The following is a 16126-nucleotide window of genomic DNA, read 5'->3' on the forward strand; positions in this document are numbered from 1 at the left end:
CTGAAAGGAAAATTTTATTCTAAAGCGTGTCTTGACATTTTCCTTCTCTCTTTTTAAATTTCCCTTTTAATAAAGGGAAAAGGAGGAAGGAGAACACACAGAATGCAGAGGAAGTGAGATTTCCCACCACAACAACAAAACTCTCCAAACCATTTTTTTTTAAACCAAAACAATAGTCAAAAATATCAGAAAGCAAACTGTTGCAGTTTACCAAATATCTTTAGCTTACTTTTTTTTTTTAACTGCTCTGAGTTTTAACTCCAGTGACTCCTCACACAAGTAGATAAGTGGAATGACTTTGGGGTGAGCAGGAAGGCAGGAATGTAAATACACATTTTGACTGCAATGAGTAAAATCCTGCTGAATCTGGCATCACCGGGGGAATGATGGGTGCCCTGGCACTGCAGGCATTGAATACATTGAATTATAGAATCACAGACTGGTTTGGGAACTTAAAGATCATCTCATTCCACCTCCTGCCATGGGCAGGGACACCTTCCACTATCTCCTAGGATGCTCCCACCCTGTCCAGCCTGGCCTTGGACACTGCCAGGGATCCAGGGGCAGCCACAGTTTCTCTGTGCCAGGGCCTCACCTCCCTCTAAGTAAAGCTCTTTCTTCCAAACATCCAATCTAACCCTTCTCTCTGTCAGTTTAAAACCACTGCCCCTTGTCTTGTCACTATCTACTCATATAAAAAAGTTACTCTCCATTTTTAAATCCTCCTTAAGGTACTAGAAGGCTGTAATGGGGTCTCCCTGAAGCCTTCTCTTCTCCATGCTTCAGTTATATCCATGCAGTTACATTTTACAGCCTGCTCTGCCCAGTGTGGCTGTGATCCAGGGGATGGGTCAGTGCTGTGGGATCACTGCTGGCCATGACATGACAAGGGACCTTGTGTATCTCAGCACAAACCCTTGCAGTACTGTAGCTGTGCCTGGCTGCTTTTGTTCAGCTCTTGCTGCAGGAATCCTTTTTACTCACGTTGTGACCTTGGGCGAGCAACTTTGCTGTGCTTAAAATTAACTTCTCTGCAAACAAGGCACATAAATCTCCGTGTCAGGAGAATCTGTGGCATGGCACAAGGGGCTTGGGTTTGGTGAAGGGTTTTTCCACCCTGAGTTGTCACATGTGTGGTATCCCTCTGGGGCAAGGGTGCCAGTGCTGCCCCAGAGATGGGGTGGCCCCAGTTGTGCCTCAAATCACGAACCTTTGGCTGGTTTCCATGGGGGAAGAGGGTTCAGTAAAATCTGCTGTAGCTCAGGGGTGTTTTCACACCCCCCTCCTCCCTTCTCCTAATTTGTTTGGTTTTGCTGGCAGAGCTAAATAGGGGCTGCGGAGACTGATGAAAGAGGCTGCAGGCTCGTCTTACAAAATAAAAAGGCTGTAGCAAATTGGCGTGCTTAGCCTGGGAAAACAGCAGCTAAGGGCAGCACAAGGAGAGCGGCGTGCGGACAGATCCCAGGGTACGCCCTGCGGGAGGAGAGGAGCTGCAGAAAGCCTTGGCACAAGGCTGTTGTGTGTCTGTAGCCTGTGACTACACGCAGCAGCCTGGAAACAGAGGTAGCTCCTAAGCACAGGAGGAGGGAGGGCCTGGAAAGGTTTCCCAGCAGGAGCCCTGTGCGCCCGGGGCACACAAACTCCTTTGGTGCCGTGTGAGGGATTTCAGGCTGCCACAGCCCCACATACCCAGGGTGGTGTCACTGCGGGGCCGTGGGAGGATGTCTGTCTGTCCAGCCAGGTCCGGGCTGGGTGTGCTCTGCAGATAAACAGCTCCTTTTACACTTATTCATTCTGCCTGTGTACACAGCCTGCTCGCCAGCGGCCCGGAGGTGCCTTTTCCCGGCGCTGCCTTTGGTGTGGGTTTTACAGATGGTTTTTATTCAATCAGGCAGAGATGAGGGAGGAACATGGCAAAGGTATGAAGTGTGCTGGTCATTGCTGGCTTCCTGGGACACCCTGACCTTCACCCACAGATCCACAGAGAGCGTGGGGTCATCACTGACTCCTCAGTCCCAGGTTGCTGTCAGGTCCCTTGTACTTGCCTCTTACTGACACTTAAAGCACTGGGGTTATAAAAACAGGAGCAGGGAGAGGTGACAGCTGGGCCTGGAGAATTACAGAGAGGAAATGAGATTAGAGGGAGCAAGGATCACTGGCAGGCAAGATGGCCCCATGCTGGGCAGTCAGCTCCTTCCCTCGCAGCCCAACCCCACAACCAGTCCTTTCCCTCACAGCCTCACCCCACAACAGCTCCTTTCTCTCAGAACCTGAGCCCACAAGTGGTTCCTTCCCTCACAGCCTGACCCCACAAGTGATTCCTTCCCTCACAACCTGCTCCTTCCCTCAAAGCAGTCAGGGATCCACCAGCTTCTCTTTCCCTCCTAGCTCAGCTCCTTCCCTCCCAGCCTGACCCCACAAGCAATCCCTTCCCTCCCAGCACTGCCCAAGCCCTGAAGCTGCCCTTTCCTCCACAGCTCCTTCCCTTATAGTAATCAGGGATACACCAGCTTTCCCTTTACTTCATCGCCTGACCCTACAGCAGTGAGGGATCCATCAGCTACCCCTTCCCTCACAGCCCAGCCCCACAACCTGCTCCTTCCCTTACAGCCTGACCCCACAAGTGATTCCTTCCCTCACAAACTGCTTTTCCCCCTCAAAGCAGTCAGGGATCCACCAGCTTCTCTTTCCCTCACAGCCCAGCCCCACAGCCTGCTCCTTTCCCTCAGCCTGGCCGCGCAATTGCCCCCTTCCCTCGGCACCCAGGGACCCACCCGCAGCCCCCGGCCCGGCCGCCGCCGCCGCCTCGGGCCCGCCCCGCTCCCTCAGCGCGGCCGGGGCGGGGCGGGGCGGGCGCGGGGCGGTCCCGCCAGCCGGGGCAGGCACAGCGCGGGCCGCAGGTACGAGCGAGCGGAGAGGAGCAGAGCGGCCGGGCCGGCGCGGCCATGGGGAAGGTGCAGCTCTTCGAGATCCGCCTGGGTGACAGCCGCGTCGTCTACAGCCCCGGCGAGCCGCTGGCCGGCACCGTCACCGTGCGGCTCTCGGGCTCGCTGCAGTACCGAGGTGAGCCCGCGGCCTGCCGTGCCCTGCTGTGCCCGCGGGGCCACACGGCGGGGCGGATATCCCAGGGAGGGGTTCACGGGCTGACCTGGCCCGCCGGGAGCCCCGGGGAGCGGCCGGGCTCCCTTCCCCGGCTCTGGGAACCGGCGGCTCCGGGGCTGCCCCATCGCTGCTGCCCCCGCTGCCATGCGGCGGCCGGGAGGGGCCGATGGGAGCAACCTGCTGGATTATTTCCTCCTCCGCTTCCTCCTCTTACTTTTTGCTCCTATCCCATAAATAAGGAAACATCCTCCCAGCCCCCTTCCCAAAACAGCCCAGCGCGGGGCTGAGCCACAGCAGCCTCCGGAGCTGGCGGGTGCCCAGGGTGGCAGCGGGAGGTGGTGGAGGGGCTCGCCCGTCTCGTTCTGCTTTCCCCGAGTCCTGCGGCTTCCCAGGGCTGCCGGCATCGCCCGAACCCCGAGCTTGGTGCCCCTGGGGCGGACGGAGCCCGAATGTGTTAGGGCAGGGGGATGGCAGGAGGTGGGCGATGTGCCGTGTCCCGGTGGGCAGCACCCCTGCCTCGGCAGGACAGGGGACATGGGCGCTGCTGTGTCCTGGCAGGATCGGCACCCACCCAGGCTCGCAGGCAGCGTCCGCAGCGAGCAGCCGTGCTGTAACATCTCGAACGAACTTGGGTGTTGTGGCTCTGCTGGTGTGGGAGATGTCCGCGGTGTGTACGAGGTGCTGAGAGTCCCCGCTGGGCAGCAGTGGTCTGGAGCAGGACGTGTTGGGCTGCGGGGTTGTTGTTGTTGCTCCACGCGAGGCTCAGACCATGGTGCCGTCCGTCAGGGCACAGGGATGGGGATGGGCTGCAGGGAAATGAGCGGCTGGGCTCGGATCATCCAAACTGGGAGCTTCCTCCCCCGCCTGGGAGAAGTCATTCGCATTTGCAAGTCAGCTTTGTGCTCAGCGCTGTGGAAATGTGAACCAATTTGCTGTTTTCCCTGAGGTCTTGCTTGCTTCTTGTGTGTGCATGCTGCTTCCTTTGTAACAAATTATTGGAGGGGGAAAAAAAGACCGAGTAATGTAAAATGCGAAGTCTCTGTTCAAGAGCTGTCAGCCTGCATGATGGTGCCTATGCTTGCCTGTGCCTTGCTTTTGAGAGCACCTCTCCCAGTTGTCTGCAATAGCTTTTGGAAGCTCCTGGTGGAAAAAAAAAGTATCTAGGACATGTGTAAACTTGTAGCCCGTTTAACTCCTGTCAGAGCAAAACAGTTGCAGATCCAGCGTTTATCTCAGTGGAGAGTACTCCCAGATGTACTTCCAGCAAAGATGTTTTAATGAAGTCTGGCTGACTTCCCTCCTCGGCCCATCCCATTGCCTTCCCCCCATTTCTGAAGGTGCTTCTCGGGAGGGACAGGAGTTTGGCCTTGCAGGGTTTGGTGTGCTGGCCAAAGTTACTCGCTGCTGCCTCTACAACTCCCATTTGGAGAGGACCTGCCAGGTTCTGCTCTACACCAGCTCTCCTCTGCTTCCTGGTGGTGTTGTAGGGAAGGAGAAAAGTGTGTTGTTGTTCTAGACATTCTTTCTGCTTCCTTATTGGTTTGATTCTGAGAAGCATCAGGGTCTGCTGTTAAGTGCAGTTCCTGAACTCATGAAGGGTTTTGCTGTGGGATCTGGTGTTTGGGGTCAGTGCAGGGATTTTGGTAAGAGCTGGGGTAGCTGAGCTCTAGGAAAGCTGTCAGAAGCGTCCAGCCAAAATCTGAGGTGGGCTCCATGTGGTTGATGCTTTTGTTGTGCTAAGGTCACTGAGCAGCTCTTCTAGGCTGTTTCCTGTACAGTGGCTTCATGAGCTGGGGTAGAAACTTTCCATTACTTGTGTCAGAACTCACCCAGTTAAGTCACATTTGGATGTGAAACCAACTTCTGCCAAGCACAAAGTGACTCTTTGTTGTGTGTTCTCCCTCCTGCTGTGTATCTCATGGTCTCTGGTGCTTAAACCCTCCACACTTGATCTCTTGGGCACCCTCTCCTTTCTGGATGAAGGAAATGTCTCACCCTCAGAGGAAGAGGCTCATGTAGCTGCTGAAACATCCTTTTGGTGTTCCAGCAGGTGACTATCTGCTGTAAGAGCTCTTAAAGGGACTTGTGAGCCCTGTTGAGCTCTGTGGGCTCAGCACAGGAGGGTTCAGACAGCCCGACAGGCTCTGGCTTCCTGCTGGGCTGTGGGGAGAGCTGGGTGGCACCAACTCATCTTACATTGTACATATACCCCCCAACACACCTTCTGTGGCCAACTGTGACTTTCCAGGCTAATAAACTGCTTCCAGGAGAAGTCACAAAGTCCTCACCCCTGGTAGGTCTGGCCCACAGCCCCACAATTTGAATTTGGTGCTTTCCATTTCCTGAGCCCGGCGCGGTGACTCCTCGGTGCTTGGTGTGTGAGGTCATAGCTGGAATCAGCCTCTAGGTGACTCCTCACACGGTAACTTCTGGCTCTTGTAAATTACACCTTCTGAAAGGTGACAGTGCAAGCAAACACAGCTCGTTGTGCCTTGCTAAAGACGGGAGAAATCCTGGGTCATGGGGCAGCGTGGCTGGGGACACACCTTTTGGGATCATTCATGTTCCCACTCAGACTGGCGTCAGTGCCAGCCCTGCTGACTGGCACTGAGGGCTCTTCAGGAGCACATCTTCTTCAACTGACCTTGCAGCAGCATCACAAACACTGACTGGTCCTGGTGACCCACGTGGGCCTTCTGAGGAGTCACACTTCTTCCTGTGCCTGTGCCAGGGTGAAGGACCTGCCCAGAAAACTTCTGAGCCTCAGGGGAGAGCGCTGATGGAAATGGAGAATTCCTTATCATTGTGCCTGGTTTGCTGGGTAAATCATCAAACGTGTGTGTACAAAGAATAATTAATCTTACAGGAAGCTTGTGCAGGGACAGCTGGAGATGGAGTTAATTTGTGGGGAAGGAGGAGGGAAGCCAGTTCACTTGGAGCAGGGCAGGCAGTCCTGGTTGCTGGCAGGAGCATGTGGGAACAAAGGCTTGTGCTGCCTGGAGATGCTGGAGCACTTTCCTCTCAACTCTGTGGCTTCCAGGGGCCATGTGGATTATTTTGGTCCTGCCTGCCGTTCAGTGAGGCTTCAACCAGCATAATGTTAAAATAACAGCCCTCTCTGCCAGGTCACCAAGAGCAAAGAAACAGCAAGTGCTTTCCTGGGCAGATTTCAGCACTTTGCTATTCCCCACTCTGTTATTTGGCTGTCCAGGTTTATGCAGGGATGAGTTGACTTTAAAATCACTTCCTTGATCTACAAAGCTATAGACACAAGTACTCATGTTTGTTCATACTCTAGAAATACAGATACATAATTCCCATTTCCACAGAGAGAAGAGCCCATGAATCATAATTTTCTTCTCTGATCTTAAATGTAGTAAATATTCTCATATGGAGGACAGAGAAAGCTGGTGGGGAAGGGGGATGAAGAGCAGGGCTCTGAAATCCCGGGTCAGGTGTCCAAACTAAGGTAACTCCTGTTCCCTAGAAGGGCAGCAGGGAGAAATTTGGGTTTGATGGTTCTGACGTGTGTGTGACCTGTGCCCTTCCTGAGGGGAAGGGATGACACCAAAGGACTTTGTTGGCCATGATTCTCCTACCACTTGACCTCTGGTACAGTGGGAAACATTGTTCCTGCAGGAAGGCTCTGGCTTGGGAAAAGGTGGATTCAGTCCCTGCACAGGGGTCTGGCTCTCTCCTGTAAAGGAGGGTTGGAAATCCCTGTGTGGGCAGCAGGGATCCCTGGGTCACCTACTCACCATGGGGGCAGCAGGGACCCCATGGCTGGTCCTGCTTTGGGGGGCACTGTGGGGAGAGCTGAGCTAGGCCTCAGAGTTTGAAGGGCACTGTCCCTGCTGATCCTGGCAATGTCCCACGAGGTCCTTGAGCTGTCTGGTATCCACCAGCAGTGGTGGGTGCCAGGATGAGGCTCAGGAATGCTCAGGGATGGCTCTGCAGCATCACTCCCCCAGGCTGGATGGCTCCTGCTGGAGGGGAGCTGGATTAATTTTCTTTTCTCACTGTGTGAAGTGAGACAGCAGGGAGCTGTGTGGCCAAGTCTGTCTGAGGCTGGGGAACAAAAGAGGGATTTTTGCTCTCCTGGCTGGCTTGCTGCTAGAGCTGCAACTCCTCTGGAGTCAATAACTAATCACGAGCTGGGTTTGTGTCTCTGTTGCTGCAGTGAGCCGCTCTCCCCGCTCCTGCTCAGCTGAAAAACTGCTTGCTGCTTTCCTTGGCAGGGAGACGTGCCACGGCCTCCCATCCCTTGTTTAACAAAATGGGAGGACAAGTGGAGTGGAGTTCTGTCTGTCTGATTTGCTTCCAAGTGTGACAAACGGGGTGTGAGTGCTTATCCTTTCCCTGGAGCGGCGCAGAGCCGTCAGAGATGCAGCTTGTCTTTCTGGGCTGGAGTCAGGTAGGCGGCAGGGAGGCTCCCTGGCTGGGAGGAGGAAGCCTGTGGGTTTCCATCCCTCTCATCCCAAGGCAGCTCCCTGTCCCTGAGCAGCCAGGGAGGTGTGGGATCTCAGCACCTCAGGACTGAGGTGCAGAGTGACCAAGACCACCCTTGGGGGGCTCGGGAGTCCTGGAATGTTGCCAGAAGTGTCTGGTGGCTGGACTTTGATCCTACACAGGAGATGACACCTGTATGAGGATGGGAGGATCTCACTGGGTGAATGGTGAAGGGATAAGTTAATTAGAGTGTGAGACACAGGGTTTAAGATTTCTGTACAGGGGGGTCTAAAGAAGTAAGATGGAGGAATTGGGGCGTGTCCTGTTCTTCTTCTTCTTCTTCTTGGCCTCCATCTTTTCTGGTGATGTTGGCACTTTGGGATTGGTTATTACTAAAAGTGCACTGGTCAATAAGGGTAAAAGGTATTGGGGAAAATTGATAAATATTGTATACGTAATTTTAAGTATAAAGATAGGTGACCGCCCCGGGGGCTCTCAGTGTGCTCATGGCTGGCTGCTGTGCAGACCTCTGTTGGGCTAAGAGAAAATCTTTTAGATAAACAATTAATAAACACTGATGACCGAGAAAAGATCTGAAGTCTCTCCTCGTCCTTTGAAGCGCGGGCTGTCCAAGGCCACCCTGGGCCTTTCCAGCCACCTAAACAGCCGAGAAAGCGACAGGGAGGTGCATGGATGGGTGTGCTCCACTCGGAGCTATTGTGGAATGCTTTGTGCTGTAAGTCATGCCCAGGGAAGAAGTAGGTGTGTAGAAGACACAGAGCTGTCACTTGGCTTGGTGAAGTCTTGCTAGAGGCTCTCATGGCCAGTAAGAGGAGGATGGACATGTGGATCATCCTCTACTATCCAGAGAGGCCCTTCCAAGAGATGAAGGGAATGGGGTCATTTAGATACATTTAGATGTTTCTTTATTAGAAACACTCCTGTTCTTCCTTCAAAACATGGCACTCTGACATAGCCCAGTGCTATGAAGGTATCCAACCTGGCCACAGCAGGTGGCCTGAACTGCAGGCAGCACCGTCTATCTGTTTTCCAGGTGTGCCTGCGTTATATTGTGTTTCATTGATTAGAGAATTCTCCAATTCCAGTTTGTGGTAAGCTGCCTTTAAGCTGTTCTGTAACCTCTAGAAGTGTAGAGACCTTTTGTGTGAAGCATAGGGAATGAAAATGGCTAAACTCTCAAAATGTGGGATGACATTGTGCCATCTAAATGGTAAATGGTTGTGCTGCAGACCTGTGCCAGAGCACAGAGAAAGATGCTCTGCCAGGCACTGGGGAAGGTCTTTTCCTTCTCCTGCTCAGGGCAGCTCCTCCTGAAGTGGCCTAGCAAACCTGTCACAGGCTGGCTTTGGTTTGGTGCCTCTTTTCTTGAGGGCTGATTGCTGAGATATCCAATGTGCAGCCTTTAGGCTACTGCTGTGACCTCTGGAGTCTGGCAACAGGAATTGCTGGGGAAGTTAATTGCCTCTTTGTGCTGCTCTTAAAATCTGTCACTCTTCAAATCTCTCGTGCAGAAATGCAGAGTGCTTAGGAGAGGAGAAAATGAGCAAAGGACCAGACTGTTGGCAGTCAGCATATTTCTACAGTTGTGCCTGCATGTGCTCAGGATCCAAACCAGAGGTGAAATGCATCCACACCACAAAGGTGTTCAGGCTTCTGTCTGCTTGTGATGGCTTTTAAACAGCAAATCCCCATTCCCCACTCTCTCTATGGCAAATTAAAGTAGGTGATGGGGTGCACAAGTCAGCTGGGACTGAGGTGTTTTGCTGTCCCTAAGTTTGTGGGTAGAGCCCTTTCACCCCAATGTGGGTACCTATGGCTGGGTGTTGCTCTGTGCAGAGGAATGGCCATGGCTTGAGTAAATTGTCACAGGTATTTGGGATCTTGAGATGCTGCATGATGGCAGTGGAGAGGATATGGGGTGTCCTAAGGTAAGTATTGAGCTGCTTTTGCCCCCCTCAACAAGATGAGGGTTGCAAGCTAGTGCCAACCTGGAATTATTTAGAGATATGGTTTAAAACCACCCTGATCTCTGAGCACCTTAATCTTTGTTAAAAACCGGAGTTTGTCAGATATCTGTAGCAAAATCTGTTTCCAAGAAGCATGAATCATTTCTGGAGCACCAATGCTCATGACTTCCCCTCCTTTGTTCTTGCTGACAGCACTCTGCTCTCTGACAGTAGTTCTGGCTCAGGCAGCTCAGACCAGAGGTAACAATGCTGCAGCAATTCACTGTTCATGCTCCAGAATCCCAAATATTCCCTGCAATAAGAGTGGGATAAATCTGGATTGAAAGGTAACAGCTCTGGAGAGGAATGCTCAGTGTATGGGTAGAAATTGGAGCCTCCTCAATGGGCATTATCAGCAGGGGTCTGAATGTCAGTGCCAGAGGTGCAGCTCAGGTCCCAGATGTTCCTTTTCTGTCTGCTTGGATCTCTGAGGAGCCCAGCCTGACCATGAGGGCTCTCTTACCAACTTGTAGCACTCCCAGCACAGCGAGGATTTGTTATGTATCTGGTGCTCTGGTGATAACAAGAACATAAGTCGTCTTTCCAAACTGATGATCTTGCTATAAATAGAGAATCCAGCTGCTTGTGTTGAATGGCATCAAAGAAAATCATAGGAGCAGCTCTTCTGCTTAGTGAAGTGGATTCTGGCTGTTTTCTCTGAAGATGCTGGGCTTGGGAGATTTCTTGACAACTGAGATGTGCAAAAGCAGTGCAGGAGAGCTCAATGGGGAACCTTCAGCAGGGAGCAGGTGGGGCTGGGATCTCTCATCCTGGGCTGGGATCTGTCATCCTGGGCTGGGATCTTCAGCAGGGAGCAGATGGGGCTGGGATCTCTCATCCTGGGCTTGGGTCTCTCATCCTGGGCTGGAATCTTCAGCAGGGAGCAGATGGGGCTGGGATCTCTCATCCTGTGCTGGGATCTCTCATCCCATGCTGGGATCTTCAGCAGGGAGCAAATGGGGCTGGGATCTCTCATCCTGGGCTGGGATCTCTCATCCTGGGCTGGGATCTCTCATCCTGGGCTTGGATCTCTCATCCCATGTTGGGATCTTCAGCAGGGAGCAGGTAAGGCTGGGATCTCTCATCCTGGGCTGGGATCTCTCATCCCATGCTGGGATCTTCAGCAGGGAGCAGGTAAGGCTGGGATCTCTCATCCCATCCTGGAATCTCTCATCCCATGCTGGGATCTCTCATCCCATCCTGGAATCTCTCATCCCATGCTGGGATCTGTCATCCTGGGCTGGGATCTCTCATCCTGGGCTGGGATCTTCAGCAGGGAGCAGGTGGAGCTGGGATCTCTCATCCCATGCTGGGATCTCTCATCCCATGCTGGGATCTCTCATCCCATGCTGTGCCTTCCTGCCTCCCCAGCAAGAACCTGCCTGTGCTGGTATCCAGCCAGGATGAGGAGGCACTAAATGCAGGCTTGCTTTACTGCTTGTAAATAAGGCTCTTCAGGAAAAAACCTCCCCTTCTAGGAGGAGGGGAGCTGGCTGCTGGCTCGTGTTGGGAGCTGCAGCAGCACTAAATCATTTGGAGGTGTCTCAGCAGTTCTGTGTGCTGAGTTGGGAGTTCAGTGCCTGGAGTGCAGGAGGGCAGACCCTGATGTGGTTGCCTGACTCCTTGCTCCTGTCTCATCTCCCTGTAAGTGGGCTCAAACCCCTCACACCAAAACTCTTGTTCCCAGGATGGCTGAGCAGTCCTGAGTGTGCTGCTTTCATCCTTCCCCTGCTGTGGAGGCAGGGGACTGCTCAGGACACTGGGTTGTGACAATGTGCTCTGTGCTGAGTCCTTGCAGCCCCAGGGGTGCCCAGCCTGTGACAGACCTGCTGCCCACCAGGTGCTGGGCTGACTTTGCATGTTCTCCTCATCTGGAGAGTGGGTGATGGGGAATCTGTGCCCAGGAGCATCCCCTGAGCCCCAGGAGGGGCTGGAGAAGTGTCATCTCTGCTGAACCTTACATCTGCAGGGCTGTCTGCTGCTGAGGCCAGGAGAGCTGTGCCTGGCTGTGATGTGGGTGGCAATGAGGGTCTTCCAAAATGAGCATCAGCCCACGGGATTTGTTGCCTTACCTCTTAGGAAAGGGTATCTGAGAGTGTCAGAAGAAAATGAGCGTGACTCAGTCCCACAGCAGAGCCTGGCCCACAGGAGCCCTGCTGCTCTGGAATTACAGTAAGCCTGTTAAGCATGAATTTCCAGAAGTCTTTGAAGCATTTATTTAGAAAGAGTCTGAAAAGGGAGTAGGCTCTGGTGAATCAAGCCCTTTGTGGTGAGCAGGGGAACCTGATCAGTGCCTGTTTATCTCCTGCAGTGGCTGCTGCACCAGTGTGGAGGGAGATGCTCCATGGTGGGGGCAGAGGGGCTGTCTGGGCAAAGAGCTGTCAGACCTGCTCAGGCTGTGGGGTCACACAGAGGCGTGTTCCCAGGACAGAGGTGTGTTCCCAGCACATCAGAGAGCTCAGCTGCTCCTTTTCCATGGGAGTTGTTCTGCCAGTGAGGTGGGAAAAGGTGCCAGGCTTTGCACTTGCTGGGAAAGAACAATTGAGTTTGTTCATCAGTTTAAAGGAGTGTTTTTTTACATCAGCATCCAGCACATTCCCCCAGAACCTGCAGGGCTCTGTGGTAGGTTGTGGTGGAGTTTCTTCCTTTTTTAGACAGCCAAGTCAATTGTACCAGAATATCTTAACTCCTCTGGCCTAAAGTAGTGTTAAGTGCTGGGTGGAAACCTATTTCACTTTGGGCAAGCTATAAAAAAATGACATTCCTCACTTCTGTTTTAGCACTGCTCAGTCTGAGGAAGGGTGGCTGTGGTCCCTGTCTGGCTGAAGTGCTGAGTGCTGGCAGGTCCTGGCATCCATCAGCATTCCTGTGAGCCAGGCTGAGCTGCTGATTCTGTTCCACTTGTCTGGCTGCACGTTGGGCATGTGGGACTTGCATTCCCTTCCCACGGGGCTGCTCTAGGGGCCAAGTGCTGAAGATTAAGATGCTCTGACTGCTTTTGTATGTACAGCCTTATTTCACTTTGAACAGGATAGCTTACTTAAATTCAGGGCTCACCAAATCCAGCTTATTACCTAGGTCCCCTGGGAAAGATGGAGTAAATTAAATCTACATTAAATTTATTAAAATCAATCTGTCTTGTGCAGGGGAGCATGAGTAAAACTTTTCTGGGCCCTAATGAGATCCTAAATATGAGATGTTCCTGTGCTGGCTGCCTGGAGCTTGGTCCCATCCCAGTCCATCCCTGAGAGCAACAGAGGCTGCATCCTCATGGATGGCCTGAACACAAGTGAGCCTCAAATGCAGTTCTAGGAGGAGGGCAGGCTCTGCAGTCCCCAAACAGGTCACAGTTTCCCACTCTGAATTTCTGTCCAGGCTAGCAGAAAGGAAAGAAATCTTTTGAGATAAAAGTTGGCTTCACACCCTGGAGCAGTTGAAGCTCCGCATGAAATGTTGCCTCCATCTCTCCTCCAGCCTTCTGCTCCTCTGCAACCTCTCTGCTTTTCCCCTCCAGTGCTTGGAGGGATGGATGGGAGAGGAGGAGGCTGTGAGTGCTGCCAGCGTGGCTCAGGTGGGTGGCTGGCATGGAGATATTCCTGGGAGATGTGAGATCTGCCTCTCTGTGCCAAGCAGTTTCTCACTGCTGTTTGATCTGGCTGTTCCCAGCCTGTCAGGGTGCCTGTGGCTGCCAGCCTGGCCTGGGAGGAAGAGGATGGTCCCTCAGCATGCTGGGGTGGGGCACAGCTGCTCTCCTTGCAGGAGTACCCAAGGAATGGCATCGCTGACCTGTGCCCTGGATGTGGCACTGTGTGGAGCAGCTCTGCTGGACTGTGCCACCTGTTTAGGATGGGATCAAAGTCTGGGCTCCCAAAACTGGTCTGAGGCACTGCCAGGACATGTCCAGCCTCTGCCCTGCCTGGCTCTTATGGTACAACCACCTCTGCCACTGTGGGCTCTCAAGCAGAGCAATACCACTTCTCCCCTCCTGTTCCCCAGTCTGCCTCAGCACTGGGGCCTACATCAGTCTGGAGCTTAGAAAAAGTCCTAAATTTGTCCTGGTTTTGCAAGAGGCAGTATTGGAGAAAGGGCTACCCCAGCATCCCCTTCTGGAGCGTGTTTGGGGAGCAGTGAGGGGGTTGTAGCAGCAGCACGGTGGGGTTGGGCTGAGGGGCTGCATGGGGTGAAGCCCCTCCCTCACTCAGGCCCTGAGTGCAGGTGCTGTGCTGTTTTATTGGAATAAGGCTCCCAATATTCCCAGTTAGATTGTGCCTGGGCCAGTCTGACCCTCGCTGCTGGGCCAAAGGCAGCAACTGCGGTGTATCACCCCAGAGATACCTTGGCTTGCTGGTGGTTGCAGCTGGGCACTGAACAAGTCCAGGCTTGTTAGGAACCCCATTTACCTCAGGAGGAATGGCTTCAGGCGATGGTGAAGAGAAAAAGGAGAGGATTCTGCTGGAGGGTTTGATGTCCAGAGGTTTATTCCATGGTTACAGAGGTCTGAACGTGAGCAACTGCTCCAACAGAACCTCGGCCGCATGGTCTGATCACCTTTTTAAGCTCAGGGACAGGGGGAGGGGAGGGACAGGTGAGCCACCAACCAGGTGAGAGGGGCAGGGTCTCAGGGGAAGGTGACACCCAGACAGGCCAATGACCTCTGGGCATAGGGGCATCCTTTGAACTTGACCAAGCACACGACGCCTTGCTGGAATGTTCAGCCTGATTGACAGGACTCACTCAGCATGGGGGCAAGGGGGAAGGGAGAGAGGTATAGGCACACCTGGGAGGTGACCTGGAAGTCTAAAACAGGACATTACAGCACACCACAACACTGTTTCATGCCTGTTGCTAAGGAGCTGCCTCTGGCACATCCAAGGCACAGACTTGGTGGCACGTGTTCATCCCCCTGCCACAGCCTGCGTGGCCTTGTTCTCTGCTGAGTTTTCCCCCTGCAGCCCAGTGTGTGCACAGCCAGGCTTGTTAAGTGTGCTCAGCTGAGGATTTAATTCCAGATGTTCGAGATGACCCCCTTCCTCTGAGGGCAGCCAGTGTGCTGATAAAACACTGTGATGCTATAAATAAACCTGTCTGCTCCACAAGGGAGAAAAACCTTTGGTTTGAGCAGGAGCTTGTTCTAAACAGGAGCCCAAGAGTTGGCTTTTTTGTCTCAGGATTTATGTTGACCCTTGGTTTTGGGGAGGAGCTGGAAAATGTGGGTTTTCCTGCTGCTCTCAGCCTGATGGAAGAAAATGCTCCTAATGAGGGGAAGGATTGACCTACCTGGGAAAGGACTTAGAAGATTTTTTCTACTTTTCTGCAGGTCCACACCTGCCCAGTGCTGGAATGAGGCCATCCTTGTGTGTCCATACTGCTGCCCCTCCTCAGGCTGGGCTGAAATGATTAATGCACAGCAGAAATAATGGCTGTGGGTCACTTTGCCCCTGTGGCAGAGCTGTCACTCCCATGGAGCTGCTACAGGTGGTTTTTCCAGGCTGTTTTGAGGAGTTCTTTCAGCCTTCCTACAATGTGGGGTTCTTTAGGGGGTTCTGGGCTTCCTGCAGGTTGGGTGGGACACTCAGGTGTGTCCTCCTGCCTCAGCCTGGCACTGGACACACACAGACAGCCCTGTGGGCATAGCCAGGGCAACTGGCACTGCTTGGCATCACATCTGCTGAGCTTGGATTTGCAGGGTGTCTCTGCTGCCCTGAGAATCAGCACATTGAAAGGTCAGGGAGGGAAGTGTGGGGAGCAAAAAATGTGATTCTTAGAATGTGAGATGCAAAATATAAAGCAGAAAAAATATACCTTGTGATGCTGAGTAACAAATCTGTGCCCAAAAGTATACAGCACAAAGAATAAAAAAAACCCCAAAAATAAATAAAGCATAATATTTCTAAAAAACCCCAAAATAAATAAAGCATAATAATTCTAAAAAACCCACAAATAAATAAAGCATAATAATTCTAAAACCCCCCCCAAAAAATAAAGCATAATAATTCTAAAAAACCCAAAAATAAATGAAGCATGATAATTCTAAAAAATAAATAAAAAATAGAGTGTGCCCTATTGCCACAGCCAGGGCAACAGGCACTGCTGGCTCTTGGGGTCACATTTACTGAGCTTGGATTTGCAGGGCTGCCTCTGCTGCCATGAGAATCAGCACATTGAAAGGTCAGGGAGGAAAAATATGATTCTTAGAATGTGAGATGCAAAGTATAAAGCAGAAAAATTATACCTTGTGATGCTGAGTAACAGATCTGTGCTCAAAAGTATACAGCACAAAGAATAATAAAAAAACCCCAAGCATAATAATTCTAAAAAACCCCAAAATAAAGCATAATAATTCTAAAAAATAATTTAATTGAACAACTTAAGGAGGATAGATCTTCAGAAATCATCAGTCTAAATGTGTCTTGTAAGAAACAGGATATTTGACAGTTAAGGATTTATTTTCAGAAACTTTCTTGGCACAAAAAAGGCATTAGGAACTGCTTGTAATATTGAGTTGACAGAAAAAAGATATATTCGAGGAAATTAAAGGATTAATTGGT

General features: G+C 52.2%; 1 protein-coding gene across 1 annotated transcript in view; it reads left to right on the top strand.

The window, feature by feature from the left end:
• The first annotated feature begins 2884 nt into the window (after positions 1-2884).
• ARRDC1 (arrestin domain containing 1) overlaps positions 2885-16126 on the top strand; it is a 43294-nt gene continuing 30052 nt past the window's right edge. The window contains exon 1 of the mRNA XM_058038409.1: positions 2885-3063. Within this exon, the coding sequence (XP_057894392.1) occupies positions 2946-3063 (118 nt within the window). The 5' untranslated portion in view covers positions 2885-2945. The remainder of the gene's footprint in view (positions 3064-16126) is intronic.

This window comes from Melospiza georgiana, chromosome 20, assembly GCF_028018845.1.
Source record: "Melospiza georgiana isolate bMelGeo1 chromosome 20, bMelGeo1.pri, whole genome shotgun sequence".
NCBI lineage: Eukaryota > Metazoa > Chordata > Aves > Passeriformes > Passerellidae > Melospiza > Melospiza georgiana.